Raw genomic sequence first — 27,998 nt, forward strand, 5'->3', positions numbered from 1 at the left:
TTATATACTGTATGTAAAGTTTGCATTCAGATAGTTATGTTATTTATTATTTATTTTATATGTTAATTTTTTAATAAAAGATTTCTTTACTGATCCATAGTTGGAGGAGCCAGAGGAACCTGATCCTTCCACAGATTATCTGTCTCATGTTCTACTGTCACGATGCAGTTTCAACAAATATGACCAAAAGTAATTTTTATTAAAGTTCCATACTGCAGCTTTAGGTTTAATGTATATTTTGGCCTTATAAAATCTTATTTTTGAAGCTTATATTACAGCTTATGATGTAACAGTGACCTGTTGCCACAGTTGCTGGCTTTTGATTGATGTTTCCTAGCAACCAATTTACTATACCAAGGACATTCCTTAAAGGTGCACTCTGCGATCTTGCATGGTTTCGATTTCATTTTTGTCTCAAATCGTAGGCATCTCTCCTTGATCCGCTAGCTGCCTGCCCCCTGAATACACTGTGAAAAAACCCGGTCTCGGGAGACAACACAGGGCTCGTAAACATCAAACAAACACTAGGGGCACAGGCTGTGCACCAAAATACAACAAACCACGTTCCAGGGGGGCGAGCTTGCTCTGTTTTGTTTGGTATTTACTTTGAACGACAACAGAAGTGACGTCATGCAGGATCACATAGTGCACCTTTAAGTTTTATTGCTACAATCTGAACTAACCAGTCTGAAACTAGCTAGTAGTTACTAAGAACACAGGAAGGATTTAGACTCAAACTCAGTGAAGAACTTATGAAGCTGGTGCAACCAGAACATCTACTGAATGGACCTTGTGGCAAGGTTGTTTGTCAGTGGATGTTAACTAGTGACAGTAAGGTGTGAAAACATCTTTAAATCATATAATGTTCACAAAGTCTAAACACCTGAGAGCAAACTGTATAAAACCTCAGTAAAACTGCATCAGTACAGAGAACAGTGGACAGTAAACCTCACTGACAGTCATTATAACTTAACCTCATATTCTGTATGCTCCACCTGTCCTCAGAATATACAACAACACGTCTGAAAAAATCCCTCTGATGAAGTTTCTGTGTGAAGAGTCTATTTGACTTCAGCATTTAACAAGAGTCACAGTGAACTACAGGGAAACACTTTATTCATCTTTTATAATGATAAACACAGAAACCAAAGATCAAACACAGAACATACAATTAAAGATTCATCTGAATTCTGTCTTAAGTTGATGTCATCAGTTATAAAGCATCTATTCTTATTGGACATGTAACAAAACAGAGAAACATCAAAGCATTCATTGTCTATAAAGTCATTCTTTATCATTCTGATTCATCTGATGAGCAGTTTAAATGATATTCAGCTTGGATTCATATTTAATATTTGCTGTGATATTTGTGATTTGGGTGTTGCAGAGAAAACAGAGTGAATGACATCTAAACATTTCATTTCACTCACAAACATCATTTTCTTTCTCATATTCAAAAGAAAACAAAGATCATCTCTAATGACCAAACAGAGCTTCCAGCTGCTGAAGTCTTTCTTTACTGAGCTGTTGTCTGTTTTAATCCGTCAATAATTACATTAATAATTAGGAACAAATACATCATATCATAAAGATTTTCTATTTTTTTATTTTTTTTACAATAATCAACTTATTTGAGGTGAAAAGGTAAAACAATAAACTTATCTACAATTATTATTGTTATTATTATTATTTTTACAATATAATGATACAACTGATTTGGCCAAACTTTTTAAGGTAACAAACCAAAAGAATCCTGTATGTTATAAATTGAACTATTATTTTCAGAAACCAGTGAACAGACCAGAGGTTTGATGATTATATGGGAGATATTATCAAATGCTCTTATTGACTTCACAGAACAAACTGACACAACACATAAAAACAAAAATGAATAATAGATACAGTTTTGTACGATGAATAATGAATTTAACAGAAACAATAAAATGTAAAACATCAAAAAAGTAAAAGTCGATATAAAAATAAACACCAGGGAGACAAATAATGTAAAAACTGATGATTAAAATCTAAAAACTAAGACTATAACATTACTCCAAAGAACTGGTATCATCTGACCCACAGTGACTGCTGCTGTGTTTCTGTTCAATGTTGAGATCATTCACTTCAGTTGTGAATCTCTTCAATAAAGTTGTAATCAGTAAAAACTCGTCTGAGATCAGCTGTGAGGTTTCTGCACCTCCACATCAACATGATCACAGTCTGAAACAAACATGAAGAGATTCTTTATATTCTGCACTCGGCTTTAGTTTCACTACCTGCTGATGAAGCCTGCAGCATCACTACTGTTGCTATGGTTACCTGCTGATGAATCCTGCAGCATCACTACTGTTGCTATGCTTTACATTACAGTGTAGTCCACTGCTGAATATTACTATGGAATCTTTCCTTCTTTAAAGTTTCACTGATTGAAACTAAATGAAAGTAGAAAAAAGGAAACTTCTGAAACTGATCTGTTGTTGTGAAGTTTACCTCGAACAAATCTCATAAAATACAACATGAATCGTCTTCATTCATCAGTTCCTGTATCAACTCATTCATTTCTTTTTCATGTTTTTGCAGCAGATTTGTCTCCTCACTTTTCGCATTCTTCGTTTCTTCTTCATGTTTTGTCAGTAACTCTCTGATTTTTTTCAGATTTCCTTTCTTTTTGGTCACACATTTCACTACGTCACAAATTTCACCTTGATATTTTTTCATTAAGTCATGAATTTCCTCTTGATGTTTCTTCTTCATTTGTTCTTCACTTTGGTCTTTAAGAGCCTGTAAGAAGTTATATTGTTGATCTTTGTCTTTCATTTGTTTCTCATGTTCTTCCTTCAGAGCTGCAGATTCCTTTTTGTATTTCTCTTTGAATTCATTGAACTCTTCAGCTTTCTTTCTGGCTTCTTCTTCATTTCTCTTCTTCAGATTCTCCAGTTTTTTCTTATAGTTCTCCTCGATGTCTTTTTTCTCTTTTTCCTCTTTTTCTCTTCTGATTCGATCCTCTTCTTCTCTTTTCTTTTCATCGTTTTCTCTTTCCTGTTCATATTCTTCTTGAAGCTTTCTCAGTTTTGTTTGTGCATCCCGTCGTATCTGTTCATTTTCTTCAAATCGTTCTTCCCACCATTCTTTTTGTTTTTTCTCCCAGTTCTCTCGTTCTTTTCTCATCTCTTCTCTGCTCTCCTCCAGCTTTCTATCAATGGTTTCCTTTGATTCTGACTCTGATTTTATTTTTTCCTCCAAAGCTTCAACTTTCTGTTTCCACTCCTGTCGTTTAATTTCTTCCTGTTGTTTTCTCTTCCTGTCTTCTTCTTCTCTCATTTCCTGTTCTTTCTTTCTCTCCTCACGTTCCTTTTTGATGTTTTCCTCCTTTTCTTCAAGTTGTTTTTCTCTCAGTTTTCTCTCCTTTTCAATTTCTGCTCTCTGTTCTTCTTTCTCTTTTTCCTCTTGTTCTTTTCTGAGTCGATCCTCTTCTTCTCTTTTCTTTCTATCGTTTTCTCTTTCCTGTTCGTATTCTTCTTGAAGGTTTTTCAGTTTTGTTTGTTCCTCCCGTCGTCTCTGTTCATTTTCCTGAGTTTGTTTTTTCCACCATTCTTTTTGTTGTTTCTCCCAGTTCTCTCGTTCTTTTCTCATCTCTTCTCTGCTCTCCTCCAGCTTTCTATCAATGGTTTCCTTTGATTCTGACTCTGATTTTATTTTTTCCTCCAAAGCTTTTTGTTTCTCTTTCCACTCCTGTTGTTGAATTTCTTCCTGTTGTTTTCTCTTCCTTTCTTCTTCTTCTCTCATTTTCTGTTCTTTCTTTCTCTCCTCACGTTCCTTTTTGATGTTTTCCTCCTTTTCTTCAAGTTGTTTTTCTCTCAGTTTTCTCTCCTTTTCAATTTCTGCTCTCTGTTTTTCTTTCTCTTTTTCCTCTTGTTCTCTTCTGATTCGATCCTCTTCTTTTCTTTTCTTTTCATAGTTTTCTCTTTCCTGTTCGTATTCTTCTTGAAGCTTTTTCATTTTTGTTTGTTCCTCCTGTCGTCTCTGTTCATCTTCTTCATATCGCTTTTCCCACCATTCTTTTTGTTTTTTCTCTTCATTCTCTCGTTCTTTTCTCATCTCTTCTCTGATTTCCTCCAGCTTTCTTTTAGTGATTTCTTTTTCCTCTAATTCTGATTTTATTTTTTCTTCCAAAGCTTCAACTTTCTGTTTCCACTTCTGTTGTTGAATTTCTTCCTGTTGTTTTCTCTTCCTGTCTTCTTCTTCTCTCATTTCCTGTTCTATCTTTCTCTCCTCACGTTCCTTTTTGATGTTTTCCTCCCTTTCTTCAAGTTGTTTTTCTCTCAGTTTTCTCTCCTTTTCAGTTTCTGCTCTCTGTTCTTCCATTCTTCTTTTCATTTCTTCCATTTCTTCCTCATGTTTTCTTTGAAGCTCCTCCCTCTCTCTCTTCATCTCTTCTTCCTTCTCCTTCAGGATTCTCTCCATTTCTTTCTTTATTGATGCTTCGGCCTCTTGCAGCAGCTCATTAGTGTAGCAGCTGCCTCCATTTTCCTTCACCATGGTGTCAATCTTGGTTATCAGCTCACTGACCTGTGTGCGTTTGTGTTTATCTTTGTTATTAAACACATGGTATCTTCCTCCACAGTCAGAGATCAGCTTCTTAAAGGAATCATCACACTTCTCTTCAATGTACTCATCGATCGACAGCTCCTCATCTTCCAGTGTATCTCCTCCAGTTAAAAGAATGATGGTAAACTTCTCAGAATTCTTCCCAAATCCTTCCTTGATAAGTTTTAATGTCTCCTTCTCCTCTGGTGTAAATCTGCCGATGTGTAACACCAACAGGAAGACATGTGGTCCTGGAGCCAGAAGACTGATGCATTTCACCATCTCCTCATGAACTTCTTCATGAGACAAACTATTGTCAAACAGACCAGGAGTGTCGACCACAACCACCTGACGACCATCGACTTCACTCTGTTCTTTCTGACAGTGTTTAGTGACTGATGTTTGGCTCGATTCAGCTTTAAACCCTTTTCTTCCTAGAATGGTGTTTCCTGAAGAGCTCTTTCCACAGCCAGTCTTCCCTATCAGCACAATCCTGAGACACTCTGGACTCCGTTCTTCATCATCACCTGTGAAATATAAAGACCAGGAGTTAATTTAAATATTCAGAGTTGGAACAGTATAAACTAACACTGTAATGTAGCAGATAATGTAACACATTTTACACAGAACAGAAAATAAAATGTATAAGCAAATTACTTACCACTGATCTTGTTCTTCTTTATCAGCCTCTCAAGTTGTATTTCTTTATCCATTTGTGCATGTGTAAATGTGTCAGTCGTATAGCAGTGTGGTTTATTAATATTTTTTTCCACCATGTCCAACAGCTCTGGGATCTGCTGCTTGTCCTTGATGTTGAGAACAACATATCTTCCTCCACAGCTCTGACGGAGCTCCTGGATGTCTCTGTTTTCTTCCACAAAGTTAACAACAGCTGGAGCTGTAGGATCTGAGTCCACAGTGAACAGAATGATGGTGAAGTCATTGACTCGAGAGCTGAATGTGTTCTGGATGGTCTCTAACTCTCCCTTGTCTTCATCAGTGAGGGGACCCACAGGTAGGACCAGGATGAAGGCATGGACACCCTCAGGATCACAGAGGGAGATACTCCTGAGTGATTCCTCCATCACTGCCTCCTGAGGTTCTCCATACAAGGCAGGCAGCTCCACCAGGGAAACCCAACGTCCACACACCTCTCCCCGATGTTTAACACACTCTGATGAGTTGGAGACTGAATGAAACTCTGTCTGACCTAAAATGGCCTCGGCTGCTGAAGTCTTCCCTGCTCCTCTCCTCCCACACAGAACCAGGTTTAAAGCTGGTTTGATGAGTTCAGACTTTGGTCTTATGGTCTCTTCAGTGAAGGTGAGGAAGGTTCCTTTGTTTACATGCACAATGCTCTCAATCTTCTGCATTAACAATGTGTGGTTGTCTTCAACCATGTTGTATTGTCTTCCTCCACAGTCTATAAGAAGCTGATTCACAGAGATGCGTTTATTCCCCTCATGTGTCATGATGACCATTGAGTATTTTAAAGCATCTTGACCAAACAAACTCAGGATGAACTTCAGTGTTTGTCTGTTCTCCTCAGTGAAATCAGAAGGTTTCACTAACAGCAGAAGAACATTTGGTCCAGGAGGACACAGAGTCACACAGTTCTTCATCTCTCTTCTCAATGTCTCCTCAGACAGACTGAAGACGTTTGGAGTTTTCACCACTATTAATGGTTTTCCTCCCCACTCTCGATTGGCTATCACAGAGTGTGTGACTGAGGACAGTTTTTGGTAATGGAAAGCTTGGTCCCCAATGATGAAGTTACCAAGTTTTGTCTTTTTGTCGTCACTTTTTCCCAGCAGCACAATCCTGAATCCAGATGCTGTAATACAATAGAGAGAAAGATAAAATTTCATAAACTCACTGTGAGGCTGAAATCACTTGGCTGACCTGAGGAGATCTCTGCAATCATCTACAGACTTGACTAATGTTCTTTTCATGGTCTGCTTTTTTATTGTGTAGTCAGTTTCTCATGTTTTACTCTCTGCTTTATTTTGAAGTCACCTCTCCCTCTTGTTTCTGATGGGTTCACTTCCTGAATTTATGTGTCTTCCCGTCATTTGTAACGTGTCTAATCACCTGTAGAGTGTATATATCCCTTGTGTTTCTTCCCCTCATTGGCAGTTCATCTTTGTATTCTCGTGTCTAGAATTTAAGTCTTTTGTCCTTGTGTCGTTTGTTACCCTGGTTTGTGGATTACTACCTGTTGTTTGACCCTGCATGTGCCCATTTTGGATTTGGATTCGTGTGTACTGTAGCTTTTTCTCTGGCAAATAAAGACTGTGATTCTAAATACCTGTATACTGCCTTGCATTTGGGTCCCATTTTCTTGGAATCTTTGGTTTTAACAACCACTTAATTTGTCATTGTGGATTGAAAAGTTACAAATCACGCACCAGTATGTACCATTTCCTGGATAGTTTTAGGAAAAAGCAGCATCACATTTTCCCTAAAATGTATTTTGCAAATGCAAAGTACCAAAATATGAATGTAACAGATAAATAAAGATACACGGTACCCATTTAGATAAAGATACTAATGTGACAATATTTTAAATAAATGTTATATTATTATATTGCTTTTCAATAGTGAAAGAATTTGTGGAATTCTTTTGGGTTCAGGGAAGAAATAAACATGTGATCAAAAATCTTTCTCCAAAGGCAAATGATTAACACTGAATTTACTTACTGTGAGCCGAAGGCTTTCTCCATGAGAGTGAGAATTGTGGAAGTATTTTAACAATATGTAGCCCTGTAAAAATTACCATAATTAATTAGCAGCTCAATGCTTTAATCAAAGATTTGTCTGAACAAAGTTTTCATTGTCAGAATAGTTTTTGCACTTACCAGCAGCTTTAACTGCATCTCTGATATAAGTGTGAGTTTCCTTCTGTTTTGGACTTTGATGATGACCTGGTAAAGTTGATGTTGAGTCCTTAAATACATCACAGCTGACATATTCTCCATTATTCTCCTTCACAATTTGACCCAAGCGTGTTAACAGCTCTGAACGTTCAAGGTTCTTCTGCCTCAAATATCTGTATCTACATTTTCTGATCATGTCTTTTAATGGAGGACGTTCCAGGTATTTTTCCATCAACCCTGGACTCTCCTCTCTGGGTGTTGATATCAGAACCAGAGAATGATCAAATGATTGATCACTGAAGAGTTCAAGGATTGATTGTAGTCTCAGTTTGTGTTCCTCAGTGAAGTCTTCAGGCTGTAGAACCAGCAGGAACACATGAGGTCCAGGATCAGAGAGTCTCACACAGTCTTTCACATGTTCTGTCAGTTTGTGTTGAGAGATGTTGGGATGCAGCAGATCTGGAGTGTTGATGACAACTATTTCTTTCCCCTTCAACTGCACTCTTTCTCTCAGGAAGCAGTCTGGTTCTTCCTCAGTGTTGAACTTAGTCTCTCCCAGTATGAAGTTCCCCACTGAACTCCTCTCAGACCAGCTGTTCCCCAGCAGAACAACCCTCAGCTCAGACACTGAAAAGATAACAGTGAATTAGAAAAACCTTCTCAGTGTAGACCTCATCCAAAGTCAATACAATAACATTGTATATAGCCAATTATAACCAGCTTTTTTAAGGTGGAATTCAGTGAATGTGTCACTGTTCTCATAAAAACAAATTCCCCAATGAGCTTCAAATAGAAGAAAATGTGAATTTGTACCCTCAACCAACACCCACTGGGTAACACTTTATATTAAGGTACACCAATTCACCATTAATTAGTTGCTTATTAGCATGCAAATTAGTAACATATTGGCTCTTAAATAGCATTATTAAGTACTTATTAATGCCTTATTCTGCATGGCCTTATTATACAACCAGTAAGCCATTAACTAAGAGTTTTCCCTCAATAACCTCAGAATTATTGCTTATTAGTAGTAAGTTAAGAAGTTGTTGTATATGAATTACAATCCCAATATGCTTTGCTTAGTATGGACTTTATAAGCTGGTAGTACCACAAGAATAGTTATTCTCCCTTAATAACACTTAATGAATATGGTCTGTTCTTACATAACAAAACACAAAACTACAAGTGTTAATAGTGTCCAAATAACTCTAAATTAAGTCTTTGTTACTTAGAATATGTTCCCCATACTAAAGTGACATCTTGATCATTACTAATTCACTAATAGTTGAACACTTATTAACCAACACATGTTCCCTAATCTAAAGTTGCCTCCTTTTCACACTTAGTTAATATATTATAGCACATAACTACTGCAATGAACAAGTGATGGGTTAAACCATTGAAAACAATGGATCTATCTATAGGTTCCCTCTCATTCAGTGGTAGAATAACAAAGACAAAAAAGATAACTTAGCCTTGATAAAAAAACAAATATCATAATAATGACTTACCATGGGGATTTTTTTTAAAATCAAGGCTAAGTTATCTTTTTTTTTCCCCTGGCGGGAATGGGCTTCCACAGTGAACAGCCTGCCAGTCCTACATCAAAAAAAGTGCAAAGTGACCCACTTTGTAGAGTAATGACTGACATAACAATCTACCAATCCGTAGCCGTGCTCCTCCGATGTGTTGCTCTCATCCAATCATTGACTGTTACTATGCTGTCATGTGACATCCTCATCCAATCATCCAAATGGAGCGACCAGTCATGTCAAAGATCCGGAGAAGGTGGCTAATGGCTATTTGCCGTTTCGTTCAGCTTGGAGAGTGAAGAGGGAACTTCGTGTGACAAAAATGGAAAGTTAAGCGCTAGCCAGTTAATTGAAACTCCCCCTGAGTTTTGTAAGCACATCATAACACCCGTCCCCGGCTGTTTACATAGTTAAAGAGTAGTAAACCCTCCTATTTATCTGCAGTGTAGAGGCTAATTAGCTAATGTAATGTTAAGCTAGCCGAGGGTGAACAGTAGGAAAGAAACAGAAACATTAACATTACCATTAACATTAACATTAACATTACCATTATCATTAACATTAACATTACCATTAACATTAACATTAACATTACCATTATCATTAACATTAACATTACCATTAACATTAACATTAACATTAACATTAAAAGTACCATTAACATTAACATTAACATTACCATTAACATTAAAAGTACCATTAACATTAACATTAACATTACCATTACCATTACCATTAACATTAACATTACCATTACCATTACCATTAACATTAACATTACCATTAACATTACCATTAACATTGACATTAACATTACCATTAACATTAACATTACCATTAACATTAACATTAACATTAACATTAACATTACCATTAACATTACCATTACCATTAACATTAACATTAACATTACCATTACCATTAACATTAACATTAACATTAACATTAACATTACCATTACCATTAACATTACCATTAACATTAACATTACCATTACCATTAACATTAACATTACCATTAACATTAACATTAACATTAACATTACCATTAACATTAACATTACCATTACCATTACCATTAACATTAACATTACCATTAACATTGCCATTACCATTACCATTACCATTAACATTACCATTACCATTAACATTAACATTAACATTACCATTAACGTTACCATTAACATTACCATTAACATTAACATTAACATTACCATTACCATTAACATTAACATTACCATTAACATTAACATTACCATTAACATTAACATTAACATTACCATTAACATTAACATTAACATTACCATTACCATTAACATTAACATTACCATTAACATTAACATTAACATTACCATTACCATTAACATTAACATTACCATTAACATTACCATTAACATTAACATTAACATTAACATTACCATTAACGTTACCATTAACATTACCATTAACATTAACATTAACATTACCATTAACATTAACATTACCATTAACATTAACATTACCATTAACATTAACCTTACCCTTAACATTACCATTAACATAAAATGTGAATGTAGGTGCATGTAATGCTTTAGTATGAACCACATTTTGTAATGAAAAATAAAGTATGCACTATGCAGTCATTAGAGCAAGAAGAGCTTTTGAATCTTGTGTAGATTATTTAAGTTACATTTTGTCATTTCATTCATTTCACATTTGTGACATGAATGATCTGGATGGTAAATATTTGTCAACTTTCAAGGAACTTTAATACTTAAATAATTAGCTTGTCCAAATGTGTTTAAACATTTAAAGTCCTCTATTCATATGTTGATTTTGTTGTACCTATGCCATACTGTAGGTCCTGAAGATAAAGGAAGCTCTGCTCCAAGTTGCAGCAGTATTAGCAGCATTGGATCAGGTAATGATTTCTCCTTTTCTACCAGTGTATCTTTGTTGTCTAAAATTACAGAGTTTCATTTCTTGCTAGTGATTTTTTTGCCTGGGATTAAAGTTGTTGGCAGATTTTGTCAGTATACATGTGCTTACAAATCAAGTTAAGGCACACACCATATCTGGTCCACTACCTCTGTTGCATGCATGTCTCCAATGGCAAGAAAAAATAATAAAGGATCCTGAGCAAGAGCGCAATTTCTTGCGTGAGCAAATCATGGGAAAGAAGAAATCATGTGAGTGATTTGGGAGCAACTTGTATCTGCAAAATATAATGTAATTGTAATGAAAGGTGTGATATATCTTCATAACAATCTGAGCTTTGTCTCATCTATCCTCTTTGATCAAACCTCAACCAAAAGTATTTACTTTGGAGGACGATGATGAGGATGACAATGGCAATATGGATGAAGATGACGTCATTCCCCCATCTTCTCATCAGTGAGTCCTCGGACAGTGATGTTGTCATCCAGAGACGGAAGACACGTCGGACACACAATTATTAATAAAAGCGTTGGAAGAGCTGTTAAAAATATGTTCTGAAGTAATTATGAGGCAAAAATACAGATCTTCAGTTCTAGATTCTGAATATACTAGGAATTTGATGATGAATAAAAATTAAATGTCTAACGTCAAAAATGTGGCTTTCATCAAGAATAAAGCTCCATTTTATTTTGCAGCATTCACACTAATTATTATTCAACGTCAAATGTATTGCTAGAAAGATTTGTCTCAGAAGTAAACATAATTCTAAACTGTAAGACTTACCAACTAAACTTACAGAGTATCATTTCTGTATTGAATTCTGAACCACATATTGTGCATGGAATCATATCAGGAGATGAGCAGATTGTCCAATTCCTAGAATATGCTTCATACTTTTATCAAAGGAGAGGTGACCAGTTTAAGCAATTTCAGCAGACCTTAAACCGTTGTTTGTGCTCATTTCTCGTGTTCTTTTGTTTTTGTTTTATATATTTTTCAGTGAAAGGGCCAGCTGAGGTTATCAGCAGATATAAAAAAGTCTTCAAAAGCTTAAGTAAAGTCCGCACCATGACTGAAGCCTTCAGAATCAATGGTGTGGACCAGGGAACCATCAAGATGACTGCTGCAATTGCAGAGCTCAACATTGTGGAACCTGAAACCTTCAAGACCCTGAAGTATGATCCTGCAACGGAGACCCTGAAGTCCTTTGCTAAGAGATGTGCAACCCACATTGCCCCGGAGAAGAAGAGCATTATAGAGGACATGAAGGCCAAATGCCAACTCCTCCCCTTGTTGATGATGAATATTTAGACCTGATGCAGTAATTATAGAGCAAGTTTAGGCTGTGAAAGTGCAATGTTTGTACAGTTCAGTACATTTGTTCTAAGCATTGACAAGTGTAGTTTAGCTGATAAAGAGCAAGTTCATGTTGAGCTGTGCAGGTTTTAGATTTTTTAGATTGTTCAATATTTTGTATTTTTGTCCTTAATATTGTGCGGTATTTTATATTGTGCTGTTTTTTGTAAGCAGGCACAAGAGTATGTGTATTATCATACAGTATGACCTGCTTATACATTTGATACCATATTGTATGACATGTTTATATACACTGATACTTGTCAGTGTTTGAATTTTCAGGCAGACCCCATTACCTGTAAATTAAACTACTCAGAAAGTTCACGCAGTATTTGTTGTCAGCCTTGGGAAAACCTGAACCAGTAGTTTAATAAATGAGGTATTTGTACTTGTGCTCTTTGTTATTCTACCACTGAATGAGAGGGAACCTATAGATAGATCCATTGTTTTCAATGGTTTAACCCATCACTTGTTCATTGCAGTAGTTATGTGCTATAATATATTAACTAAGTGTGAAAAGGAGGCAACTTTAGATTAGGGAACATGTGTGGGTTAATAAGTGTCCAACTATTAGTGAATTAGTAATGATCAAGATGTCACTTTAGTATGGGGAACATATTCTAAGTAACAAAGACTTAATTTAGAGTTATTTGGACACTATTAACACTTGTAGTTTTGTGTTTTGTTATGTAAGAACAGACCATATTCATTAAGTGTTATTAAGGCAGAATAACTATTCTTGTGGTACTACCACCTTATAAAGTCCATACTAAGCAAAGCATATTGGGATTGTAATTCATATACAACAACTTCTTAACTTACTACTAATAAGCAATAATTCTGAGGTTATTGAGGGAAAACTCTTAGTTAATGGCTTACTGGTTGTATAATAAGGCCATGCAGAATAAGGCATTAATAAGTACTTAATAATGACTATTTAAGAGCCAATATGTTACTAATTTGCATGCTAATAAGCAACTAATTAATGGTGAATTGGTGTACCTTAATATAAAGTGTTACCAAACACTGTAATTAAAGATGTTAATGTACAGAAGAATAACTCTGAGTTCAGTTTAACTCACTGTTAGGTGGCAGCCATTGTAAGCTGCTGCTCCGTTTCAGTGGTTGCAGATCATCTGTCACTGTAAAGATACAGAACACTGATTCACTCACATGTAATCTTTAATTACTGGAAGAACATATTATTTAACATTGTTGATTATTTTGTAAGTTTATTCTAAAGTGTGTTTTACTTGTTCGAGTATAAATCAGACGTGTGGGAAGAGATTCTGCCTTTGATCCAGACAGAAAGTCTGAAGATTAAAGAAACATATGCAGAAGATTGAACATCTTTAGGAAACATTTGAATATTTTATTACAGAATTCTGATAACTTAGGGGATGATCAGAATTGATTATACAAGGTGGCAGATTCAGATACAGAAATACTATTCTTACCCTGAAACAATTACACAATACTTTACTTAGATTTTAATTAAATAGTACGGAGCCTTAAAAGATCAAATATATCATAAAATACAAAATATTATCTCACACATTTTTTTATTATCGTGCACAATTTAAGGTGTCGTCAGTGAGTTCTTGACTCACTCACACCCCTCGGTAATGAGCCTGAGGGGAATTTGAGCTAAAACAAGTTTTCTTTTAATGTAAGTGAAATGTGTGATGAACAAATGATAGAAATTGAAAGTCTGTGAAACATGTTTGACTGTGATCATAAATCATGCTGGAAAACACCATCAGTCTTGAAATAAATAATAATTAAAAATAATTAGCTGCACAAGATCTGCTTCTGCTAATTCTGTGCTGCTCAGTTCTTGTTCCACACATCAGCTACAGAGTAGAAATATAGATATAGTTATTATAACACTAAGATCAGAGCGCAAACTGATGAACAACATGATCTGACTGATTAGTGTTGCAATATTTACTGATGAGTTAGCACACAAATTAAATTGACATCACAGTTTACCACAAGTCCACAAGAGCGTTGCTATGGTAACAGTGATCATAATAATGAACCCAAAACAACCTTTATTCAGTGGATATGGAGCTCTATTGGTGCAGGGATGGATAATAATTCAATTCAATTCAATTCAATTCAATTTTATTTGTATAGCGCCAATTCATAACAGAAGTTATCTCAGGACATTTTTCAAATAGAGCAGGTCTAGACCGAACTCCTTAAAATGAGAATAATAAAGTGAACTAACCTGCTGCTGCAGTCGCCATGACGTCACTCATGGCAAATCTGAAGAGAGGAAGTACATTTTTTACAACACACACACACACAAACACCAAAGCCTCCAAAACAGAGCTGTATGGCTTGTGTGTGTGTTAATAACGGTCTTAAGATATAAATCTTATATAAATTCTGTGATGACAGGTTTGTTCCTTTAAAAGAAATCGTTAAAAGAAAACCACATTACTTCCTCCTCCTCTCATAATCTGTAAAATGGCGTCTCATCCCATCGGCCTAAAAGTTTCTAGAAACTTTATTCCCAGTGTGTCAGTAAATCTCCTCATTCCAGAGAGATTGTACAGATTAAACACTGAAAACATATGAGGAGCTCTCGGTTGAGCCCAGAACACACAGACCTGATCGATCATTAATTATTAACTAGTTTTGCTCCAGTTCACTCACCTGCTGGACTTCCTGCTGCAACACAACCATCAGTGAAAGTGAAAGTAAAAAACACTCACTGCAGTCAAACAGGAAGAGGCACTCCCTGATACGTAACGTAGACACTGCGTCTGCGCGGTCGCCATATTGAGGAGGTCGAGATCCAGCTGTTAACAATACTGAGAGATTCAGACCTCACAACAAAATCAAAATTTATACTGTGGGTGGACTGAACACTTGATGGTTATTAATTACTGACAGGTGTACACCCATTGGCCAGCTAATCAATATTTAAATTCAATATTTAATCAATAGGGTAAAGAGACTAAGGTGCACAACAACAGTTGATCTCTTTTCCTAGTTCCTGTCTGTAGTTAAAGGCTTACAGGTCACATGGTTTCACAGCAACCTCCATCAATTTCATTGGACAGTATCTGAGTATGTCAGGAGCCTAATAATTGGTATATTGGCTCCTTTAGTTTTCTACTAGTTCATGTGTGAGTGTTCATGGATGTGTTCAACAGTTGTCTTGCTGGCTGTATAGGAGGTTATGTGTGTCACTGAATATGTAAGCATGCTTTATTTGTGCCTTCCCTTTAAACATTGGTTGAATAAATATTTAATGAATTAATGTGTTATTTGACTCTCCATGTGGCCAGCAGACAGTGCCAGTAGGAGGTCTAAGTAATCTGTAACTTTAAACATGCCACGTTCTCACTGTAATGTGGAATTAACATGTGCTACTAGTTATATAATAATATATATAATATATTTAATTATCATTATTCTTTTGTGACAATTTGAGATAATTATGATTTAATCCTTAGTTAATACTACAAACAGCTCTTTTAGTTTAGAGAGTACTGTATCTATCTTATATTGCATTAATAGCAGAATTTACAGGACTGTGTAGGGTTGTAATATGTAGTGTATTAGATTATAGTTAACTGTATCAGTGTCTGTTATTCTGTAATTCTAGAAACCACATGCTCCAGTGTAACCCTGTACACCCAGTAAAGCACAAAAACCCCTTGAAGCATCTTCTACTGTATTCTAACTGAGAGAGAAGTATAATTATGGTCTTTTTTAAAAGTATGTGTGCCTCTGAGTGCCATCACTGGAAAAGCACTGGAGTTTAATTTCCTTTTCTTGCACACGCATATGAATGTGCTCTCACACGCATGTGTAGTTTGTTTATTGTAAAATATTTGTTTGTTTTCTTTTTTACACATGAGGACAATAAGCAAGCAATCGAGCCAGCAACGAGCACCAGTACTGAACAGACCAAACACTCAACACAAAGTCTCAGATCAGCTGTGGAAGACACACAGAGACAGAGAGCTGCACTGTCCTGGTATGTGGGGCTCTACAAGCTATAATTCATTGTGGCCCTCTGTTCGAGTATAGTGTGGTGTTTTGTTTTGCCTCTGCCCTGCTCTCTGAGTGCCCTGCTCCAGGTACTGGTAATAGTTCATCAGTCAGTCCAACCAGCTTTAAAACAAAGACAGCAGCCAGCAGACGAGGCCTGTGGGCCAAACCACGAAACAGTTTATTGCTCCTCTCACCCCTGGATTTTATATCTGAGGTTGTAACAATTAATAACAAATAGACTCAAAGAATCAATAATACCATATCTGCTGTCCACTAAGAAACAAGTTGATACTGAAGAAGGGTTTAATACAGAAAGACATACAGGATGACAAGATAAACAGATACATTAGAGCTCAGAGGTGTTTCAGTTGTTGCCCAATTTATCTTCCTGTCTCTAAACCCCCGATTTAAAAGAAAAACTCTTTATTTTTGGGTCTGAGAGGGTGATTTTGTAAATTGTCAGATTTTATGAATAGAATCTGGTTTTTATGTGATTTCCTCCCAAAGCCAGAAACATAATGGAGAGTTTTCTGTCTGATTTATTGTTAAAGAATACAACAGCTGACATGAAGGAACATAAATGCACCTACAGCAGGCGCTATAAATAATGTGTGTTATTAATGTGCATCAGACTGTAATATACAGCATACTGTCAATGTTCAGACTACAACAGCGCCCTCCTCCATACACTGCTCATAGGCTGACACCTGCTGGTGACTTTATGGAACTGCAGCTGACAGTTGGAGTGAAAATAATTTAGTTTGTTGGGCTCAGAGTTCTGTTGGATTGCCCCTCTCGCTTGATGATTTCTAACTTTAATAACTGAGATGGACACTGTTTGGTTGTTTATTGAGAAAATTCTGAGCTCAGAACACAATAATTCTCCCAAATCAACTCTTTTATGGAAACTAAACTTCCCTGAAATCTTGGCAGAGAACATTTGGTCAGACTCTAACAAATTCCTCATTCCACATAAAATGAAAGAAGTTTACATGAAGATATTACTTAGATACCACCCTTTGTAATAAATGATGAAATACATTTAAAATCAATATTTCTCAGTTATGTTCTTTGTGTAAAACAGAAATCAAATCTATTCCTCATCTATTCTAAAGGGACTCACAAGAGTTCTGGATTGAAGCTGCTCTATTTATGTTTTTTATGCTTTATGACTGTATATAGTTTGTTTATTATGACTGTATATAGTTTTGTATTAATGGAACATGAATGAGTGCAGAGAGAGAGAGGAAGAGAGTAGCTCAGTGCACCATGGGAAATCCCCCGATAGTCTAGGCCTATAGCAGGATAACTAAGGGATGGTTCAGGACTCACCTGATCCAGCCCTAACTATAAGCTTTATCAAAGAGGAATGTCTTAAGCCTACTCTTGAATGTGGAGAGGGTGTCTGCCTCCCGAACCACAACTGGAAGCTGGTTCCACAGGAGAGGAGCTTGGTAACTGAAGGCTCTGGCTCCTGTTCTACTTTTAGAGACTATAGGAACCACAAGTAGCCCAGCATTCAGAGAACGTAGTGTTCTAGAGGGGTAATAGGGTACTATGAGCTCTTTAAGATATGAAGGGGCCTGACCATGAAGAGCTTTATAGGTGATAACAAAACAGTTATCGGAAGCCCCTTTAACATAAACATGTATTATAAAACGTTTACACCGACAGAAGTGAATGTATTAAAGTATTTTAACGGAGTGTGTTACAGACCAACACACCAACGGGACGCATTAACAGGAACTGGACACCAATATTGGGGTGCACCGGTCAGGTTTGCAGGAGCTCCACAAGATGGCGCCCGTGGCACACAAATAAGAGTGTGTTCACAGCCTACATCACAAACACTAACAGGATAAAGTAGTTCTGAGCTTAATGGTAAAATATAGCAGTGATTAATAAAATATAAATGAACAGTGGTTATGGTAATAAGTAACAGTTAATTATGGTTTTTTGCATTACAGTTGTGCAGAGTGAACTGTGGAGGGAGGGATGAGGAGGTTGTTGAGCGCTTTGCACATTTTCCCTCTGAAAACTTTTTACTTTCACTTTCTAATCTTTTGTGTCAGGAGACGGAACGGCAGACGGATTTCAGCCTAAAGGTACATTTGAAAAATGAAATAGAATAAACTACTAACGCATCGATTGTAGTCTATCTATCATCTGACAGATTATTCTAGATCCATAACTGAATATTCACCAGCACGAGGCTGTAAGTTGACATATAGACTACTGGAAGATCATTCGTCCTCAGGTGGATGTTCAAGTGTTTATAGCTTGTTATAATCCAAGTATCATACTTTGTTTGTTCACTCAAACAGCGACAGACAGAAACAGAGAATCACTGTCAGCTTTAGAGAAATGATTTCATGTAGATTTGCAGGTTAAATGGCAACGGACAGAAACAAACTCAGGCGGAGAAAAAGATGTATATCATTCCAGTTTGTTCTAAAGTACAGATATGTTTGTAAAACTTTAATTGTGAGAATCAATCTGAGATAAGTTGTCTGTGTTTTTATCACTTTAATATCAACTTTATATGTCGCCATTTTAGATTGCAGTAGGCGTTGTTGAACTGAAAAACCAGAAAGAGAAGTTACATAACCATAAAGTTACTGAGTTTAGTTCATTATCTTCAGAGGCCATACTGAACTAACAGCTATATTCTTAATTTATATCTGTAGATCTGTTACACCTGGGATTCATTATAATGTATCACACATTAAATAGCCATAAATCTTACATTTTAGGGAGTTTTTCTTTCTCACAGGCTTTCACATTGTTGTCAGCTGTAATCAGAGGTTGCTAGTTTGAATCCCCACTGAGGTTGTGAAGCTGACTGACACTCTGCAGTTTGCTCTGTACAAACATTTTGCTGTGTGAATGAGTAAGATCATTTCAATTCTAATTCTTCTTCCTTCAGGTTGTTAAAGCAGCAGTTGGTCTTCAGTTGAATGAGTCTCTGATGTTTCCAGCACACTGACATCATGGCGGCTGCAGCACCAGGTGAGTCCAGTCACACTTTATTAGTCTGGATAAAACACTGTCTTCTCTCTCTGTCCACATATTATAAATATAAGAAAAGCACAGCAGTCCTCAGACCTTAAATCCAGTCTGTGAGCCCTTGCATCACAGTAAATTCCACTGCCAGTTATATACTGAAGAGCTTTGTCTTTGACATTTATTTTATTTTTAGAGAAACAAGTTGCTCACTCAAAAAAGTTGACAAGAAAATAATAAATTAGAAATAAATAATACAAAAAATATAATATAAATAGCCTACACAAAGTATAAAATTTAACTACCTACAAAATAAAAACTAAACAAATGATAAAATTTAGGTAGACAGCAGCAGGAAGGAAGGACCTACGATATCTCTCCTTCACACATTTGGGGTGAAGGAGTCTGTCACTGAAGGAGCTGCTCAGTGTACTCATGGTGTCCTGCATGGGGTGGGAGACATTGTCCATCAGTGATGATAGCTTTGTTATTATCCTCCTCTCTCCCACCACCTGCACTGAGTCGAGGGGGCAAACCAGGACAGAGCTGGCCTTCTTGATCAGTTTGTCGAGTCTCTTCCTGTCGACTGCTGAGATACTGCTGCTCCAGATGGCCCAGGATTTGCAGGAGGTGGATTTAGATATTTCAACAGCGCATCTGAAGAGAGGAGAGTGACACCGTTGGGTGTTACAGTCTAATAATAAAAGAAATGATTCCAAGAATTAAATTAAATAATAAAATGAAAAACCTAAGAGATGCATTACTTTCCCTGTACTGTACATGAAGGATATACAGTGCAATTTCTTCTGTTATGTAATTAGATTAGATTTAATCTTATTGTCATTACAGTGAAATGCTGATGAATGTAAAGAAGCAGTAAACTGCAGTATAATATAACATATGGGAATGTATTAACATTAATAATGTGCACTTTAACATGGATGTAAAGTTTAACACTATAAACACACTTTAGACAATACTGAACTGTAACACAACAAACAATAAGGCTTCCAACTCTAATATATAAAGGTGTGTGAAAGGAAAAGCATCTGACTGACTGTTACAAGCAGAGCAAACGTTAACTAACCAATAATAAATACAAATAATGGAAACAGCTGCTGAATAGATCTACTCTTTACAAATGTCCCTGAGCAATATAAGGTGGGAGTATTATATATATTATATATTATATATATTATAGGCTCCTCCGCTATTTATTGATTAGCAAACCATGTTAGGCTAAAGGTTACTATCGTTCTGCAACAGATAAATCATTTCATCACATTATCTTCACTCTACCTCTGTCTTTGTCACGGTTTTCCTCCTCTTCTTTTCTTTCTTTCCTTCCCTGGGCACCAGAAAGTTTTGGTGGTTTTGACATTGTTAATGGTTTCTGGGGTGACGTCAGAAAAACTCAACCATCTCTCAGAGAGCAGGTGGGGGGGGGGGGCTTAATAAAGTCTGATTATTATTTAATAGGCTTTGCTATGCAGTTAAATTAATGTGGGCTTATTTTTGACTGGATCACAGTCTCTGTTCAATCAGCTTTATATCACATACTGGTGTTTTATTGTACAGTATCTTCATCACACACACTACATACAGAATACAGACATACAGTTTATCATTATACACTAATCTTTTTAATTTATAGAAAAAACTCTACCTACTGACACTGTCAGTGTGATCAAATAAGTAATTGAATGCTGTTTCCTTCCAATCACAGATGATCTACATCCTCTGAAGCGAAGTAGCAGCTTTGAACTCCTGCCACCTGACAGTGAGTATAACTGAACTGTATTCCTGCTATTTAAGAATATTTACAGTATTTTGTAGCATCATAGCACATTTACTTACACATGTGTACTTTTCATCATGGCTAATGAAAAACAACAAACATCAACAGCAATGAAAGTAGAAATGAAGTCTGCTTTTATCTTTTTTCCACATTTTCTATATCTTTGTTTTTCAGTGTCTGAGCTGAGGGTTGTTCTGCTGGGGAACAGCTGGTCTGAGAGGAGTTCAGTGGGAAACTTCATACTGGGAGAGACTGCGTTCAACAATGCACCTGAATGTTGTCTGCAAATCAGTGGACCATTGGAGGAGAAAAGAGTAGTTGTGATTAACACTGAAGATCTGCTGCATCCCAACATCTCTCAACACAAACTGACAGAACATGTAGAAAACTGTGTGAGACTCTCTGATCCTGGACCTCATGTGTTCCTGCTGGTTCTACAGCCTGAAGACTTCACTAAGGAACACAAACTGAGACTACAATCAATCCTTGAACTCTTCAGTGATCAATCATTTGATCATTCTCTGGTTCTGATATCAACACCCAGAGAGGAGAGTCCAGGGTTGATAGAAAAATACCTGGAACGTCCTCCATTAAAAGACATGATCAGAAAATGTAGATACAGATATTTGAAGCAGGAGAACCTTGAACATTCAGAGCTGTTAACACGCTTGGGTCAAATTGTGAAGAAGAAGAATGGAGAATACGCCAGCTGTGATGCATTTAAGGCTCCAACATCAACTTCACCAGGTGATCATCAAAGTCCAAAACAAAAGGAAACTCAGACTTCTATCACAGATGCTGTTAAAGCTGCTGGTAAGTGCAGAAACTATTCTGACAGTGAAAACTTTGATCACACAAATCTTCTTTGATTAAATTAGAATATTATGCTGCAAATTAATCACATGACAAATAATTTTTACAGAGCTGTATATGACGAGACTCATGATCCCGTGGAGAATCCTTCTCAGTAAGTAAATTCATCACAATGCTAATCACATATCTGTAGATAGATTTTTGGCAGCATCTTTTTTACACATCCCACAATTCTTCACTTAATTAAAATTGAAATTTATTTTAAATAATTTCATGTTAGTATCTTTATCTGAAAAGGTACCTGGTATCTTAATTTATCTGTTACACTCATATTTTGATACTTTGCATTTTCAAAAGAAGGGGAGATGCTGCTCTTTCCTAAAATTATGTACATTTATATACAATTATATACATACCGGTGTGTAGCTTGTGACTCTTCGATCCACAAACGGATTGAGTGGTTGTGAGAACATTGTCAAGTCTGTAGATGACTGACAAGATCTCCTCATGTCAGACAAGTGATTTCAGCCTCACAGTGAGTTTATGACCTTTTATCTTTCTCTCTGTTTTATTACAGCATCTGGATTCAGGATTGTGCTGCTGGGAAAAAGTGGTGACAAACAGACAACACTAGGTAATTTCATCATCAGGAACCAAACTTTTCATTACCAAAAAACTTCCTCAGTCAAACACTGTGTGATTGCCAATGGACAGTGGAGAGGAAAACCATTAACAGTGGTGAAAACTCCAGACATCTTCAGTCTGTCTGTGGAGAACGTGAGAAGAGAGATGAAGAACTGTGTGACTCTGTGTCCTCATGGACCAAATGTTCTTCTGCTGTTAGTGAAACCTTCTGATTTCACTGAGGAGAACAGACAAACACTGAAGTTCATCCTGAGTTTGTTTGGTCAAGATGCTTTAAAATACTCAATGGTCATCATGACACACAAGGAGAATAAACACATCTCTGTGAATCAGCTTCTTAAAGAATGTGGAGGAAGACACTACAACATGGTTGAAGACAACCACACATTGTTAATGGAGAAGATTGAGAACACTGTGCATGAAAACAAAGGAACCTTCCTCACCTTCACTGAAGAGACCATAAGACCAAAGTCTGAACTCATCAAACCAGCTTTAAACCTGGTTCTGTGTGGGAGGAGAGGAGCAGTGAAGACTTCAGCAGCCAAGGCCATTTTAGGTCAGACAGAGTTTCATTCAGTCTCCAACTCATCAGAGTGTGTTAAACATCAGGGAGAGGTGTGTGGACATCGGGTTTCCCTGGTGGAGCTGCCTGCCTTGTATGGAGAACCTCAGGAGGCAGTGATGGAGGAATCACTCAGGAGTATCTCCCTCTGTGATCCTGAGGGCGTCCATGCCTTCATCCTGGTCCTACCTGTGGGTCCCCTCACTGATGAAGACAAGAAAGAGTTAAAGACCATCCAGAACACATTCAGCTCTCGAGTCAATGACTTCACCATCATTCTGTTCACTGTGGACTCAGATCCTACAGCTCCAGCTGTTGTTAACTTTGTGAAAGAAAACAGAGACATCCAGGAGCTCCGTCAGAGCTGTGGAGGAAGATATGTTGTTCTCAACATCAAGGACAAGCAGCAGATCCCAGAACTGTTGGACATGGTGGAAAAAAATACTAAAAATAAACCACACTGCTATACAACTGAAACATTTACACATGCACAAATGGATAAAGTCATACAACTTGAGAGGCTGACGAAGAAGAACAAGATCACTTGTAAGTACTTTGAAATTAAATATGTTTATGAAATGTGATCTATATTGCAGTCTTATTTAATACTGTAACAACCCTGAATATTTAAATTAATTCCTGGTCTTTTATTTTATATTTCACAGGTGATGATGAAGAACAGAGTCCAGAGTGTCTCAGGATTGTGCTGATAGGAAAGTCTGGCTGTGGAAAGAGCTCTTCAGGAAACACCATTCTTGGAAGAAAACAGTTTGAAGCCAAATCAGCCCAAACATCAGTCACTAAACACTGTCAGAGAGCACAGAGTGAAGTTGATGGTCGTCAGGTGGTTGTGGTCGACACTCCTGGTCTGTTTGACAATAGTTTGTCTCATGAAGCGGTTCATGAGGAGATGGTGAAATGCATCAGTCTTCTGGCTCCAGGACCACATGTCTTCCTGTTGGTGTTACAGATTGGCAGATTTACACCAGAGGAGAAGGAGACATTAAAACTCATCAAGGAAGGATTTGGGAAGAATTCTGAGAAGTTCACCATCATTCTTTTAACTGGAGGAGATACACTGGAAGATGAGGAGCAGTCGATCGATGAGTACATTGAAAAAGAGTGTGATGATTCCTTTAAGAAGCTGATCTCTGACTGTGGAGGAAGATACCATGTGTTTAATAACCGAGATAAACACAACCGCACACAGGTCAGTGAGCTGATAACCAAGATTGACACCATGGTGAAGGAAAATGGAGGCAGCTGCTACACTAATGAGCTGCTGCAAGAGGCTGAAGCTTCAATAAAGAAAGAAATGGAGAGAATCCTGAAGGAGAAGAAAGAAGAGATGAAGAGACAGATGGAGGAACTTCAAAGAAAACATGAGAAAGAAATGGAGAGAATCTTGAAGGAGAAGGAAGAAGAGATGAAGAGACAGATGGAGGAGCTTCAAAGAAAACATGAGGAAGAAATGGAAGAAATGAAAAGAAGAATGCAAGAGCGGAGAGTAGAAATTGAAAAGGAGAGAAAACTGAGAGAAAAACAACTTGAAGAAAAGAAGGAAAACATCAAAAAGGAACGTGAGAGGGGAAAGAAAGAACAGGAAATGAGAGAAGAAGAAGACAGGAAGAGAAAACAACAGGAAGAAATTCAACGACAGGAGTGGAAACAGAAAGTTGAAGATTTGGAGGAAAAAATTAAATCAGAGTCAGAATCAAAGAAAACCATTGATAGAAAGCTGGAGGAGAGAAGAGAAGAGATGAGAAAAGAACGAGAGAACTGGGAGAAACAACAAAAAGAATGGTGGGAGGAACGATTTCAGGAAAATGAACAGAGACGAAAGGGGGAATATACAAAGCTGAAAAAGCTTCAAGAAGAATACGAACAGGAAAGAGAAAGGTACAAAAAGAAAAGAAAAGAAGAGGATCGGATCAGACGAGAACAAGAGGAAAAAGAAAAAAAAGAGATAGAGGAGAACTATAAGAAAAAACTGGAGAATCTGAAAAAGACATATGAAGAAGAAGCTAGAGGGGACTACTTTAAGTCATGAAATTCAAACGGAAAAAACCCCACATAAAATACAATATAACATAAAAAATATATACAATGTATACAATAAAGTGGAACATGGTCCAGATGGATGCAAAAACAGAGTTGTGCTTAACAGGTTAATAACAGTTGTGGAGTTGGATGGCTGATGCAATTTTTAAATTCGGTCAGAAGGAGGGAGCTAGCAGAAGTGAAGGGTGTAGTTACACTTTCAAGTGAAAAGTGGGGTGAGACCTGGACCTTGGTCACAGAAATACTTCCTGATTTCCTGTCAGGTGTCTATGACTAATCTGGACCTTTTTGAACATGATGGGTTGCATCCAAACAGGAAAGAAACAGTCAGTCAACAACAGTTACTGTTTGTCAGACTTATTTGGTCTGTTTCTGCAGCAGGACCATCCCAAGCATCTTGGCTCTGTCTCATAGCCATGTCCCTGAAAGTGGGGTCAGATCCTTGGGCAGAGGTCTGCTGGCTGTTCCTGAGACCTAGCTCAAGACCAAAGGTGCCTTTGCTCTCGGGGTGGCGGTAGCTCAGTATGTAGGGACTTGGCTGGGGAACCGCCGGTTCAAGTCCCACAGACCACAAAATATAGAGTGTGGACTGGTAGCTGGAGAGGTGCCAGTTTTCATTCTTGTGTACTGCCAAGGTGCCCTTACCAACCTAACCCCAAAACCTGCTCATGTGGCGCCGTTGACATGCAGGCCCATCACTCCACCATCTCTCTCCCCTTTGCATGTCAACAAGTGTGTGAAGTGTGTATTTCAGCCTGTGTCTGTGTGTATATGAAAAAGAACAATTTCCCTCTAGGGGATCAATAAAGTATATCTTCTGAATTCCCTTCCCAAGGATCTTGCTGAATCAGTGACATCTTTTAAAACATATCTTTAAAAAGCCTTTTATTTATTCTAGCACACTGTTTAATTTTCCATAATGTCTCATCTATTTTATTATATATATATATATATATATATTATATTTTTATCAAATATAAGTGATGGGTATTTTATTTATTTATTTATTTTTCTTTAATTTTTCTTATGTATGTTAATTGTCTAAATGTATTTGCCCCAGTGCAGTTGTATGTTGTATCTCTTTAATTGTTAGTTTTTATTTTTACTGATGGGGGTCTTTTATTATTTTTATTTTACCTTACTTCTATATGTTTTAAATTGTCTAAGTGACTTAACTAATTGCTTAATGAAAATACATGGATTACCATCACTGTAAATCCCTCACAGTAGCTTTACTGCTCGATTTGTGTGGAGAAAAGAAAAACGTCCTCAGTTTGGCCTTAACCAGATGTTGCTATGTCCTTGTGCAGACTACAGAGCCTCCTGAATGTTACACTCTGGACCTTTAAACTGCATGTGTTGTTGCACTCACAGAGGTTCAGTCTCAGCAGCTTGTAGATCGCAGTGAGAACACAGCCTGTCTTCCGTTGGCAGCCATGTTAGTCTGAGTCTTCCTGTTTCAGTGTTCAGGTTGTGCTCACTGAGTCTGTACATTGTTCATGTTTTTTATCAGCTGTAATGCTCAGATACAGGGACAGTGTGGAGCTGCTTTTTAGGCTCTAATAACAGTTGAGTTCATGTTGTGTTTCAGTAGTTGAGGTGTAGTTTTCTTTTTTATTGTGTATCATTTGGTTGAATTTGCTGATGCTCTCAGGTGTTTGTAACAGATTGTGTTACAGTGAGTCAGTCTCAGGACTAGCTGACTCCTTTCTAGATTTTAACATTACAAGTTTATGAATCATAGTTTTTCTCCAGTGGAGTTGAACTGTTTGTGAAGGCATTGTTTGAACTCAAGATCAATCATTTATTTTCTGAGCTTGTTGATGTCAGAAAGATCCCAGCTTGAAGTGCACATTCTGGGTTTTCTCTTTGTTTTTCTAGTCTTTTTCCCAACTGTAGATGCAAATAATGTATAAAGCTGGAAGCTCTGTTTGGTCTTTAGAGATGATCTTTGTTTTCTTTTGAATATGAGAAAGAAAATGATGTTTGTGAGTGAAATGAAATGTTTAGATGTCATTCACTCTGTTTTCTCTGCAACACCCAAATCACAAATATCACAGCAAATATTAAATATGAATCCAAGCTGAATATCATTTAAACTGCTCATCAGATGAATCAGAATGATAAAGAATGACTTTATAGACAATGAATGCTTTGATGTTTCTCTGTTTTGTTACATGTCCAATAAGAATAGATGCTTTATAACTGATGACATCAACTTAAGACAGAATTCAGATGAATCTTTAATTGTATGTTCTGTGTTTGATCTTTGGTTTCTGTGTTTATCATTATAAAAGATGAATAAAGTGTTTCCCTGTAGTTCACTGTGACTCTTGTTAAATGCTGAAGTCAAACAGACTCCACACAGAAACTTCATCAGATGGCTTTGTTCAGGACGTGTTGTTGTATATTCTGAGGACAGGTGGAGCATACAGAATTTGACACATCGAGGGGGGTTAAGTTATAATGACTGTCAATGAGGTTTACTGCTGTCCACTGTTCTCTTGTGATTTACTAAATCAAGTGGCAGCAGTAAAACTGAAGTAATGTCCTTGTTATAGTATAGGCCAAAATATACATGAAATTTACATGAGCACACAAGACAGATAATCTGAGAAAAAAATCTAGTTCCTCTGGAACAAAAATAACTGATCAGAAGAAAGATAGTTGATTGTTAAGTTTCATTTTCAGGTCATCCAATACTGACACTTTGGGACCTGAAAACCATAGGAACCTGATTTTTTAACAGATCATCTGTCTCATCTGATTGCTGTAGGGATTCATTGTTAAATCAAAAGTTCCTCCCCACCTGCATCACTGCCACTGCTCTCTAAACCA

General features: G+C 36.9%; 3 protein-coding genes across 5 annotated transcripts in view; 2 read left to right on the top strand and 1 right to left on the bottom strand.

The window, feature by feature from the left end:
* Nucleotides 1-1,099: 1,099 nt before the first annotated feature.
* LOC127360791 (uncharacterized) lies at nt 1,100-14,946 on the bottom strand. 2 transcript variants are annotated; one of them, XM_051395242.1, is made up of 7 exons: nt 14,929-14,946; nt 14,498-14,535; nt 13,347-13,406; nt 7,443-8,087; nt 7,285-7,347; nt 5,249-6,418; nt 1,100-5,111 (listed from the first exon to the last, which is right to left on the bottom strand). In XM_051395242.1, the coding sequence occupies exons 2-7, from the start codon at nt 14,526-14,528 to the stop codon at nt 2,500-2,502; spliced, it is 4,581 nt and encodes a 1,526-aa protein (XP_051251202.1). In that variant the 5' UTR covers nt 14,529-14,535; nt 14,929-14,946; the 3' UTR covers nt 1,100-2,499. The 2 variants fall into 2 exon arrangements, with proteins under 2 accessions (XP_051251202.1, XP_051251201.1); XM_051395241.1 differs by having other exon boundaries at nt 5,246-6,418.
* A 3,393-nt stretch (nt 14,947-18,339) lies between these two features.
* Nucleotides 18,340-27,479, top strand: LOC127360796 (GTPase IMAP family member 8-like). Its single transcript, XM_051395251.1, has 6 exons — nt 18,340-18,383; nt 19,205-19,287; nt 21,008-21,061; nt 21,254-21,879; nt 22,994-23,645; nt 23,765-27,479. Exons 2-6 carry the CDS (start codon nt 19,269-19,271, stop codon nt 25,147-25,149), a joined length of 2,736 nt encoding a protein of 911 aa, XP_051251211.1. The 5' UTR covers nt 18,340-18,383; nt 19,205-19,268; the 3' UTR covers nt 25,150-27,479.
* LOC127360792 (GTPase IMAP family member 8-like) overlaps nt 19,201-27,998 on the top strand; it is a 36,121-nt gene continuing 27,323 nt past the window's right edge. Inside the window, exon 1 of one of the 2 annotated variants that reach the window (XM_051395247.1) lies at nt 19,201-19,287. In XM_051395247.1, the coding sequence (XP_051251207.1) occupies nt 19,269-19,287 (19 nt within the window). In that variant the 5' untranslated portion in view covers nt 19,201-19,268. Of the gene's footprint in view, nt 19,288-21,521; nt 21,655-27,998 lie in introns of those variants that run through there. The other variant, XM_051395248.1, reaches the window with a different exon arrangement.

Source organism: Dicentrarchus labrax, unplaced genomic scaffold (assembly GCF_905237075.1).
Source record: "Dicentrarchus labrax unplaced genomic scaffold, dlabrax2021, whole genome shotgun sequence".
NCBI lineage: Eukaryota > Metazoa > Chordata > Actinopteri > Moronidae > Dicentrarchus > Dicentrarchus labrax.

What these genes read in the sequence shown, in the direction of transcription:
- LOC127360791 (XM_051395241.1), bottom strand. Translation starts at nt 14,528, where the DNA reads ATGAGTGACGTCATGGCGACTGCAGCAGCAG. An exon ending in CATGGCGACTGCAGCAGCAG is followed by an intron (nt 13,407 to 14,497) that starts GTTAGTTCACTT and finishes GTATCTTTACAG; the next exon opens with TGACAGATGATCTGCAACCA. An exon ending in AAAGAAGAACAAGATCAGTG is followed by an intron (nt 5,112 to 5,245) that starts GTAAGTAATTTG and finishes TATATTTCACAG; the next exon opens with GTGATGATGAAGAACGGAGT.
- LOC127360796 (XM_051395251.1), top strand. An exon ending in AGACTTCTATCACAGATGCT is followed by an intron (nt 21,880 to 22,993) that starts GTTAAAGCTGCT and finishes TTCACTGAAGAG; the next exon opens with ACCATAAGACCAAAGTCTGA. An exon ending in GAAGAAGAACAAGATCACTT is followed by an intron (nt 23,646 to 23,764) that starts GTAAGTACTTTG and finishes TATATTTCACAG; the next exon opens with GTGATGATGAAGAACAGAGT.